Raw genomic sequence first — 11571 nt, 5'->3', positions numbered from 1 at the left:
TGCAGGTGAGGGCCTGTCAAGCGCACCTGGGAATCCAATATTCACCCTCTGCACAGTTCGGCACAACTCATGGTCCCTGAGATTTTGAACGTCCTTTTGGGATGGGTGGCAGCAGTGGCAACTCTTAATATAACTTAAACGTAAAGAGCCACCTTCCTTAACTAGAGGAAGGAATTGCTAACAACCAGGATAGCAAGGGCAGACTGGCATCTGTGTGCCATATAGAGGGAGCCCTATTGAAAATCCTTACCCCACATCGCCATTCCCTCCCGAGCATGTTTGACTCACGCTAGGGGCCTGCCATAGTGCAAAGGCTGACAACGTAGCCACACGGGCTAGCGGGCAAGGATGGGGACCACAGGCTTTCGGAACGGGGGCTGCCCTCCTGGGGGGCCCAGCTGGCGCAGGAGTGGGACCGGGTAAGCACAGGGCACCCCGGGCAGGTGACCGCCCGCACGGGCGCCGCGGCAAGGCACTGAGATGAGCTCCCGGGGCTCGCCCCCGGGCTGCATCGGGGCCCTTGGCTGCTGCGATGCCCCCCTCAAGGCAGCGTCCCCAGTGGCTCGCGGGGGTCGGGCGCAGCCCAGCCGGGGTCACCTGCGGCCCCCGCGCGAGCTTGGCACGGGGGTGGGTTCTCCCGGGCTCCGCCGCCAGAACCGTGCCAGCCCGAAGGCTGCTGAGCCTGCAGCGCAGCCCAGGGCAGCCCCGGGCCCGAGGCCGCCTCCAGCGCGGGCAGAGGAGCCGCAGCAGCCGCCATGCCCAGGCGAGCCCGGGCCAGCCGCGCCAGGAGCCGGGCGCGCGGGAGGGCTGCCGTGGCGTGGCTCCGGCGCGGCTCGGCTCGGCTCGGCTCAGCGTTCTGGGCCGCCCCCGCCGGCTCCGCTTCCCGGAACGCATCGGGAGGGCGGCGAGGAGCTGGGGCCCGGAGGTGAGGCGAGGCAGGCGGGCAGCAGCCGGGAGCGCGCCGGGCCGGCCGGGTTTCTCCCGCCGCCTCCCCCTGCCTTGCTCCGGCGGGAGGCGGGCCAGCTCTCCCATCCCCCTCGGCGCCTGTGCACGTGGTGGGCACCCGCGAGCAGCGCGGCTGCAAGGCGGCGGCTGGGGCTGCGCACCCCCCTTCGCCAGCCCTGGCCGACCCCGGGGGGAGGGGTCACTTCACATTCGGTGAGCTGCGGGCGGGTTGGCGTTCAGCCCCGGGGGTGGGGGTGCTGGGACCCGTGGGAAGCCCCCACGCGGGAGGGAGGCCGTGGGGCGGGGCCGGACTTTGCCCCTGGGAACCGGGGGGGGGGGGCGTAAATCGGTATCTGTGTGGTGTTTAGCCCGTCGTGATGTCAGCTGCGCCCCTTAAGGACACTCGCCTCGGGCAGGAGATGCACTTGCTGCGGCTGAGCCCCGAGGCGGAGGCGGGGCCAGCGGTGGAGGGGCGTGTGCTCGTGGCGCGGAGTTGGGAGCCCGGCGTTCAAAGTGGAGCCCTCCTTCCCTCCCAGCTGGAGCTGCGTCTCCGGGAGCAGAGATAACAGTTCCCTTTGCAAAACTGCTGCCCGCTCCGAGCAGCGGGTGGCGGAACTGGAGCGTCAGCCGCCCGGGTCCTCTCCAGCGTCCCGCAACCCAATTGTATCGATTTCTCAGTAACTTCGGCTCAGCTCCTCGCCTCCACTGCCGGGCTTCTGTAAGCGTGGGTCGGGCGTGTGCTTCGCAGTGTCCCCGGCAGAACCTCCGCAGATGATTTCCGTCGCCGTTGCGGGGGGGATTATGAAGTGAGTGTGTGTTTGCGTTTGTTCCGCAGGTTACAAACGCACCCGGGGCACTGTGCGGACCGGGACTGAGGCTGGGAACAAAAGTTTCTTCTAACCCACTCCCAGTTTGGGGGTGAGGCTGAAAGGAAGGAAGGAAGGAAAGGAAATAGACCTGAGTGCAAGGGGTAGCTAGTCATATTCTATATATGCTGCCGTTTGCCATGAAGAGAAAACAGAAGAGATTTCTGCAAATGACGTTGTTGTTCATGATGGCTTTAATTTTCCTGCCTAATATTGGTCTGTGGTCTTTATACAAAGATAAACACCTTGTGAAATCCCCAGAACCAGGAGAGCAGCAGGTGAGTGAGATGTGGGGGGGGGGGGGGGGGGGGATTTAGTTTTGCTTGCTAAGTAACCAATCACTATGATTTAACGGCATCGTTTAGCTTCATCTGTGGCTGCTATAAAAAGCTAGTTTGCACTTAATGGTGCATGTGTCTTATTTTAAACTTTTGAAATGGCTTTGAATACCAAGTGATATGTAATAGTTTGAAGATGTCTCTGATATCCTAGTGATAAATTTGGAGTGAAATGGAGAAAAGGAAAGCATGCATTACACAAGCACACTTAATCAAGGAAGTTGTAGAAGGCAAATTAATGTATGGCTTTAAGTTTCTCAGGCGAGTGTTTGCATGAACAGTTGTAGAATCTGACTGTGCTATGATAATGATCTGACTCTAGATTCACACAGCCATAAAGACTTGGGACCAGATTCATGCCTGCCCCTTATGTCTTATGAGACAGGCATAATCCAGTGGCTGTTACAAGGCTAACCTTGCCCCCCTCCTCACCACGAAGTCTGTAGTATTCACTTGGCGCAAACAAAAAGTGGAGTCATTATCAGAACTTTTATCTAGCAGTCATGCAATCTGTGATGCTGCCTAGGGAACTCCAGCAATATGTCTATTGAATTTGTTTATCATCCAATCAAGTTAACTACCATTTGTGGTTCGGTTAGTAACTGCTTGTATTTTTCCTGCTGAAACCTTAAAGGAGTGACTGTTAGTCTTCTGCTGTCTACTAAATATTGTTAACAGGCTCTGGTACAATTGTAGATAATGCATACAGAGATTAAGCTGGGTGTTTGCCATAATATTTAAGTGTTTCAGATTCATGGTACCTTCAGTTTTCAGTTGTTGATAGCAGCTGTTGCTAAACCTTTTGTCTCACTTAAAATGAGCCAGCTCATTATGTTTCTATATTGCTCATAAATCTCAATAAGATTTTCATTAAATATTTTAATTTGTTATAATGCAATATTTTTAATCACTAGCTGCTCTTAAATTCTGTCATCTCTTAAATTCCTTTTGCATGAGTGCTTTTTCTACTGTGTAATCTTTTGTGTACTTCAAGGCTGTTTGTTTTCTTTTTTAAGTGTAATTTGATCCTTTAGTTTACCACTTCCACATCTTTGATGCAAGTTTTACATAGCAAGTGTATCATTTTATATTAATAATCTTAATTTCAAGGGGTCATCACCCATCTAGACTGTTTGTGATATGTGTGTTTTCAACAGAACAGGATCATTTAAATACATATAATCAAAGAGTTTTGCTACTATTAAAGTTTGTTCTTCACATTACAATATTAAGTATAGCTGTAAAATGCTCTGAATTAAGATGCTACTTTATAATAGGAAATCAATGTCAGTTTTGGTATATTTAAGGATCCTTTTATCTTTAAAATTTTTTTTACAATACATTGGGATTAGAGGGACCAGAATTTTTTTAAACAGTCCAAAATGTTGATTGGTGGTAATCGGTAGCTTGCGGGGAGGGGGAGGGAGGGAGACAACACGACACACAACTTCTTAGAATCTGTTTTCTTCCTCAGTTGGTGATTTAAGGAAGGTAATGTATTCTGAGTGAAACCCACCTTTCGCTGACTGACGCAGACTGTTTTCTAAAGAATCATGGCTAGATATATGGTAACCTCCTTGTTTTAAATATTAGTCTAAGCAGAACAACATGCATAAGTCAAAAAAAAAAAAAAAGGTAAATAAACAATGCAAGGATGATGAACTCTCCACCTCTGAGATCAGCTGGAATGTGTGAACAGCTAATGAGTCTCACTAATAAGATTTTAGTAACTTTAAAATTGAGTTTATTTCTAATGCTAATTGAACAGCAATGTGACTGCGGGGAAACTAATGATAACACAATAAAACCTGGCAATGAAACTTTAAGCCCTGACTTAAACTTTAGAATGCTATCTGTATCTGTTCAATTGCCTACAGTCACTGTCAAAAATGTAGTTTGTTGCGAAAGATGTCCTAGCAAATGAGAACAGCAGGTCGAGGTGAGTAATATTCCTTCTGAATATTTAATATGTCCAGTTGATGCCATGACAATGTGTGCTGTATTATAGACAAAGGTATACAAAATAAACAAAGGATCCAAATGGCTTTGAACCAAAGAACTTGAGATCAAAAAGAAGACTGTAATGTAATCTCAGGGGAGAATTGTTTTGCTTCAATGTGAACAATCTGCAGAACCATTTTTCTATTAATTATACAAAAAGAATAACTGTTTAGCTGTGAAACTGTATTTTATAGACCTTTTACATTCAGATTCCCAACTGAGCAATGATGAGTATGAATTCTGCAAATTAATTTAAACCTAATGAAGCAGTATATCAAAAAAGTTAGCTGTGAGTAGTTTAGCTGTGATTGCAGAGAGGGGAACAGAATAGGAATTATAGTCTTAAAATAATAGGCTGGGTATTGGTTGAATAAGGAGTGACTTGCTATCATGAATAAAATGTCACTTTATATTTAATTACATAGCTGATATCTTACTTTGTTAGAATTAGGCTAATATTATGTGGAATAAGTGTTAGCTGTGCTTCACTTAAGACTATGGCAAGGTTTTATGGCATTTTGACTTGATATATTGCATAACTTTCACTAGTGAGTTTTTAAAGCAGACCACCTCCCACTGAACTTCTGAATGTACGTTCTGTTAACCAGTCTTGTCTTATGAATCTGCTAGTTACAGAGCAGGGTAAGGAATGATAGTGGGTTGACTTAAGCACTGACATCATTACCACAGCTGCACAAAATGGACCACATAGTTAAATGAGGTATCTGCTTGTTTGCCTCAAAATACAGGAAAGGGGCTGTGCTGTGTGGAATGGTTGCATGTGGGGAAAAAAATCAATGCTATTTATAGATCTGAGATCTTTAGAGTTCATTACAATCAAATGATTTTCATGGTTCCTTAATAATAATAATAATAATAATAATTGAATTTTGGGAAGCTACTCTTAACTTAATCAGATCACATTGTGCAAGTCTCACATAGCTATTGCTAACACCAAACCTCCTCCTTATGAGAGGTGAATGCAAATCAGGTTGGAAATAAGGCACTGGCAACATTGATTCAGAGTATATTGTCACTTGTGCATTAATTTTATATGCAGTGCAAATCCTGTGAGTGTTTCTTTCAGTTTTATTTCTCTGGTCTTCTGTATTTTTCTGAAGTGAGCACTTTGCTGATCAACACAAATGGAGCAATTATCATAAAAAGTATTTAAACAGACTCTAAAGGCACAGTGGTGTGAAGCAAGAACTCTAAAATGATAGGAAAGAATATTAAACTGCCCCTAAAAATCCTATTTAACAATTAAATGCAGTTAAGAAGCTCTAAAATACATGTCTCAAAATAAAATCGAATTTCTCTCCTACTTTCACTTTAAAATCCTTTTTTATACCATGGAAACAAGATAAATGTAATAAAACATTTTATTTTTCTTCTTTTTGAATGCTCTTGCTAATTCCTTAGCACATCATGGTGTATTACAGGTTATGTACAGTTTTTATACTTTATTATAACTGATTCATTCTATTTCCATTGTATTGTCACCCAAATATTCATATGTATGATTTTTTAAATTCCTTGTCTAAGCTCTTCTTGTCATGTGTCCAGGAAGGGATCTTGAAAATTAAATTACTTTGGATTCACTCTCAATTTCACTACTTCTTTGAGTGCTGGTGGTTGCTTATTCCACTCATATCATAGTGGCTATGATATAAGGTTAGTGCACAGCTAGTTAATTTGGGTGCTGTATTTTGTAGTACAGTGTTATGCACATTTTATCTATGTATATTTTAGGCATATATTCTTTAATGTAGGAAGAAGTCATTCCACAGGCTAGAATTTCCTGCAATGCATTTCATAGTCATGGCATCCCAAAGACATAGGTACTGAAAATTACCCCCCCTCCTTTTTTTGAGGGACAGGTGGGGTGGAGAATGGTAACATGGTATAGTAAACCTGCACCTTCAAATGGTGGTCTCTGTGTATTCCATTGTGAGCATGTGTGTTCCACATGCTTGAGATTGGAAGACTTTTGTTAGAAATGCCTATCCTCCCTACTGCTCTGAACCAATGGCGAAAGGGACACTGCAGGTCAATGGACTCTTCACTTCTCTTCTACTCTCTCTGGTCTAAGATGGAATCATTAAGTGCTGCAAACACTGGTTACTTTCGTCAACTTTTAACTGCACATAATTGTGAAGAGTTGCTGTGGTATTTTTAGATATTTCTTAGCACTCAGTTTGGATAGGTTTAGGGTTTGGGTTCCCCCCACTTTCTTCTGAATAGGGTGACCGAATACCTGGGAACTACAATCGTCCCTCCTACCTTTAGGCTCCTCTCTGTCAGCAACCATCTGAAGTATCTTTTACTACCTTGGGGAAACTCATCCTTCTGGGGGGGGTGGGAAATATTAGGTGAGCTTTCGTGAGACAGACCCACTACTTCAGACCATAGCCATACCAGAACAGACTCAATATTTAAGGCACAGAGAACCAAAAATAGTAATCAAGGTGGACAAATCAGAAAAAAAAAGTATCAAGATGAGCAAAGCAGGGAGTAGAGGGGCAGAAGGGATGGGGGGAGGTGAGAATTAGATTAAGCCAAGTATGCAAATAAGCCCCTATAATGACCAGAAAATTCCCATCCCAGTTCAAACCACATGTTAATGTGTTGAATTTGAATATAAAAGAGAGTTCAGAAGCCTCTCTTTCAAGAGTGTTGTGAAAATTCCTCTTCAGTAAGATGCAAACTCTTATTCTCCTGAAGTTCAGCATCTGCCGGTCCTTCTGCAGTAGTGCTCAACAAGCCCATGAGTGTAGACTTTGAAGATATCTAATGATTACGTGTCGTGAGACCATTTTGACCTGGAACAGACAGTGGGTGGAAGCACTGAGATTCCAGGGCTGGGAGGAATAGACCTAATGACCCTTTCATATAGGACATCAGGAAAGTGCAAACACACTCCTTCAGGTCCAATTTGAAAAAAATAAAATAAAAATTGAGTTCTCTTTGATTCCATCCAAGTTGAGTGAGACTCTGTTCTCTTTGTAAAGGAATCTAAGGCACCCTTGAGAGAGAGACCCTGTCAGCTGCCTGACTCTGAAGAGCAAGAGTAATTTGAGACTGGCATCCGCTGCATGAATGGAACTGTCCGTGGTACTGACAAAAGGTAGACGTGTCAAGCTTCTTCTATTTGTATGGCCTTACTCTGGTAAAGAATAGGTGGCCCTGAAAGATCTCACATTGCTGACTCTGCCAGTCCAGAGAGAAGTCGTGAGTCCTCCATACCAACACAAGCCTGGAGTGAGATACAGTACCAATGAGTATTTTGTCATCGTCCTCCAGGATACTGAGTCTCTCATCCTATCTACACCTGATTGACATCACCAGACCAGAGTTGGCACAAAAGAGAGTTGCTGCCTGATACCTTACAGATGGCTTCACAAGTTCCATGGTTTCCAGTAGCACAATCTGTGGAATGAGGATTACCTTTTCCTTCTCAGGTGAATTGAATATAGCAAAGAGAACATAATGGCATGGTAACGATGAGTCAGGAGCTTCTTCCGTATAGAAGTTTTCGTCTCTCTCTTGTGCTCTTTTTCCATTCTTATTATATAATGAACCCATCTTCAGACCAGTGGTGTGATCTATGCCAGAGGGGCCACCAACAATTATTTGACTGCCTAACTGGCCATAATAGGGACAATGTCATCTATACATATGTTATCCTGTGTCAGAACAACCCATTGGAAATCACAACATCTCTTTACTCAGAGAGGAATCTGAACCTGCTTAAGAGCCAGTGGAAGAACAACAATTGGTACTAATGGGTTTATCAACATGATTGCCTGCTGAAGCAGTTGTGCTAGCCTTGCCTTCTCCAGCTGATAACAGGCGACTTCAAGACTGATTAAGGTCAGTCATTGACATGCTGATCATTGCCCCTGGAGGAAATGCAGGAGACATGCCAAACTTTTCAATGTTCTCTAGCAGAGTGTGGCATTCCCTGGGTATGAAACCACTTAAGAATTTGGCAGTGTGGTCGGGCATACTCCAGCCACATGTTCTCCCACTCCAAAGATGACAGAAAATGCTTTGCACCCATCAAGACAGCAGATTTTCTTATTACATTTCCAGCCCTGAATTCTGAGCAATTTCCAAAAGAAATCAACAGTAAGGGAGAGGGAGGGTTGGACCAGTTCACAAGTAAAGTTTTTTACTTCAGTGGGTTTATAGTTCCATGAGGCATTACATATAACTTGGAACAATTAACAAGATCATGCAGGAGGACAGCTGGTTCCAAGCTGTCACTGAGGAAGGAATCTTTTTAGGTCCATCTCTTGAAGTCTCAGTGCGAAAGGAGCAGCCTCTTGTTTGTCAACACTGTTGTGGGTTCAGTTTTCGGGATTTTCCAGGGAAGTCCAACCTCCTGTGGAGGATCATTCCATTCACAGACAAATCATTTCAGTGAAAGACAACTAATTTGTTACATTTTACAGAAAAACTGAACTGCAATCCCCTTCTCACCAAACTTCAGCACCGAAGAGGAAATTCCACAGGTCAGAATCATATAAGGAATGATGGGCACTTCAAGCCTTTAATGATAAAGGGATTATAAATCACCAGAGAAATGACAGGGATCAGTAGCGTGAACACATTTCTCTTCTTTCTCCTTCCAACCTCAACCCGACACTAAGACGCATTGGACTTCTGAAAACTGTGGACTATTCCAGATAGACAGCCACCAAAACTGAGGTTTTTCTTCCAAGCTTGTCTTTCTGAGATGACAGAAGTCAAATGGGTTCTTGACAACATTCATACTGTTTACATTATAAAGTACCTTTTTCCTTTTCCCTCTTCTTCAGTGACTCCTCTTGCAAAAGGGTGCACAGTTAAGAAGTGGGTGGATGCTCTCCTTCATCTGTGAGCAACAAAGCAGGATCTTAGTAATAGTACCCCACCTACATAATCTGTCTGGCTGTCCCACACTGTAGAGTCTGAGAGTGTTTGATATTTTGTCTCTCTGGAGACTACATCTGCCTGTTTTTTTTTTTTTCCCCCCGATATTCTCCTGTGCATGAGAACAGAAAAGATCAGAGAAGAATGAGACTTGTTGGGTCCTTAAGTTCACTGGTTGCTCCAGTTTTCCACCAGTACACTCATGAGCAAAGCTTTGCCAGGAGTGAAGTAGGCAAGGAAGGTAGGTTGGCAAGGGCCATTAAAGCAGTCAGCTAATTCTTCTAGCTCCTACTCTTTGCTGTTACACCAAAACAATATGTCTAAACCTAATGCCTTGTGCCAGCTTACAGTGGTTTAAGTCAATTGTTTCAAACTCCTAAGCAGACATGACCATTTCTCAAATTTGTTGTCAGGTTAGCTTGCGCAGGCTGAACTATTGTGTCTGTCTTATTGGTACTAACGCGATCCATAGTATCTGAGCACATCACTGTGACTTCGGATCTTTATGCTCACAACTACTCTGAGGTACAGAAATGCTGCTGTCCCAACTTGCAGATGGACAACTGAGGTGTAAACAAAATCTGTGGAAGAGCAAAGTTTCTGAAGTGCAACAAAAACAGTCTTCCTCCCTGGTGTGTCCTTTTTCCCCTAACAACCCGGATATGAGGAATGTAGGGATATATGCGCACATACAGTTAAAGTTACACCTTCAGTCAGTTAAATTACAGCAACTTTGTGAGTCGATGGGTCTGTGTCCCCTTTTCCCTAGCCATTTTATTTATCCTCAAAATCATTTTGTAAAGCTCCAGTTGAGAACTCATTGGCTATGGAGGCAAATATTGCAGCAGGTGTAAGCCCAGCAAGAGACAGGAAAAATAGAAACCTACAGGGAATTTGGAGAAATATGAGGAGACTTTTTTTTTTTCTTCCCACAAACTTGTAGAAAAATGATTGGGCCTTTTTTCCCAAATGCCAAGAATATTTGTAGCAAATTCGTGATCTATTGTAATTGAACTTTGTTTTCATGCCTGTACTAGATTCTATTGTAAACCACAAGGAAACATCATGAAAAGAAAAATGTTTTACTTAGTTTCTAGTCTAGCCTGCACCACAGGGAACCAGGAAGCTGAGAGAGAATATCTCTTTATGCCCTATTTTTTATGGCCCATAGCAAGTATCTCAATTCAAATAGACATATTTTTATTACAGGTACAGTGGAAGCTGGAGAGTACCTTCTGTTATAACTTAGTAATTCAGTTTCCCCAACTGCTGACGTGCAAGGGGTCCAATGGAGAACGAAGTAATTTGTGATATTGATTAACGACCCTGTCGTCTAGTTAGCAAAATGTTGATTGGTTGTTAATTAAGCATTTTTTTCTTTTCCCTCCACAAGTGTGATGGAATAATCAGCTATTTGCATTCTCTTTCACATGGGAAATGCTTCAAAATAGCTTTTGTAGTATTGAAGCGCCTAAGTCCTGCAGTCATTATGCTAGATGCTCTGCAAATACAGAACAAAAAGACCATTCCTGCCCCAAAAGAACTTGCAGTTTATGTACAAGACAGAGCAAAGTTGGAGATGTATGGGAAAATACAAGGAGACACTGAGACAATATTGGTCAGCCTGGTAGGCTATGATCTCAGTGTGCCAGTGACTTAATCATTGTTAAGGTTTTGCAGGCATCGTTACAAAGGAGAGTTTTTGAAGCAAGATAATGAGGTAGTTTTTGCCAATGTTTATGGGGAGCTACTTGCCAGCCTGAGAGGTATTATGAAAGAAAGCACAAAGGTGCTTGCTTCTTAACTGAAGCGATGGGTGGTGGAAGTTGGCATTATGTGAAGATTGGAGACAGGCATCTGTATCTGGAGAGAGGGAGCCTGTCAATGCCGATGAACCTAAAGTGTATAAATGCAGATCCAGTGATTCCTAGTCTGCCTGGCAATCACAATGCAGAGTTTAAATGGTATAAAGTGTTATCTGTGTGTGGGTGAATTTCGCCTGCAGTGTAAATAGTTAAAATGCAGTTAAAAGAGTAATATGTGCCATATCTACTTCTGCATGCCTGTACCTCATGGGGTGGTCTTGAAAAGCCTCATTTTAAAATGGTAGAAGTGTTATGACTTTTTTTGGCAACATACAATATTTTCATGTTAAGCTCAGTATACTAGAGGAAGCCCTCCTGTGGTTAATTTGGTATCTATCTGTTTGCAGGGATATTACAAAGAAGGGTATAATTTGGGAGATAAAATAACTATATTCTATATCAAAATGTCAGTCTAATTTAAATGTTATGTATGTCTATTACCCAACTCCTGTTAACATTTTTCCCTGCCCCTTTTAAATTAATACTTGATGCTTCCGTGTGTGTAAAGATTAAATTAAAAATAATCTAACGCATGTCCTCTGTGAAGAATCTAAATTCTCAGTCCTGCACTAAATTCAAAGCACTCAGGCTATGTCTCCACTGCAAGAGAAATTCAAATTTAAGGTAGTTAGTTGTCAC

The 11571-nt window shown here is 43.5% G+C and overlaps 1 protein-coding gene across 1 annotated transcript in view; it reads left to right on the top strand.

Annotated features, from left to right (window-relative positions):
• The first annotated feature begins 1936 nt into the window (after nt 1-1936).
• The window catches only part of GALNTL6 (polypeptide N-acetylgalactosaminyltransferase like 6), a 910287-nt gene continuing 900652 nt past the window's right edge, over nt 1937-11571 (top strand). The window contains exon 1 of the mRNA XM_074991866.1: nt 1937-2089. Within this exon, the coding sequence (XP_074847967.1) occupies nt 1937-2089 (153 nt within the window). The remainder of the gene's footprint in view (nt 2090-11571) is intronic.

The sequence above is a fragment of the Carettochelys insculpta genome, chromosome 4 (genome assembly GCF_033958435.1).
Source record: "Carettochelys insculpta isolate YL-2023 chromosome 4, ASM3395843v1, whole genome shotgun sequence".
Lineage (NCBI taxonomy): Eukaryota > Metazoa > Chordata > Testudines > Carettochelyidae > Carettochelys > Carettochelys insculpta.
Note: the sequence above shows the minus strand (reverse complement) of the source record. Positions and strands in the feature narration are given on the sequence as shown.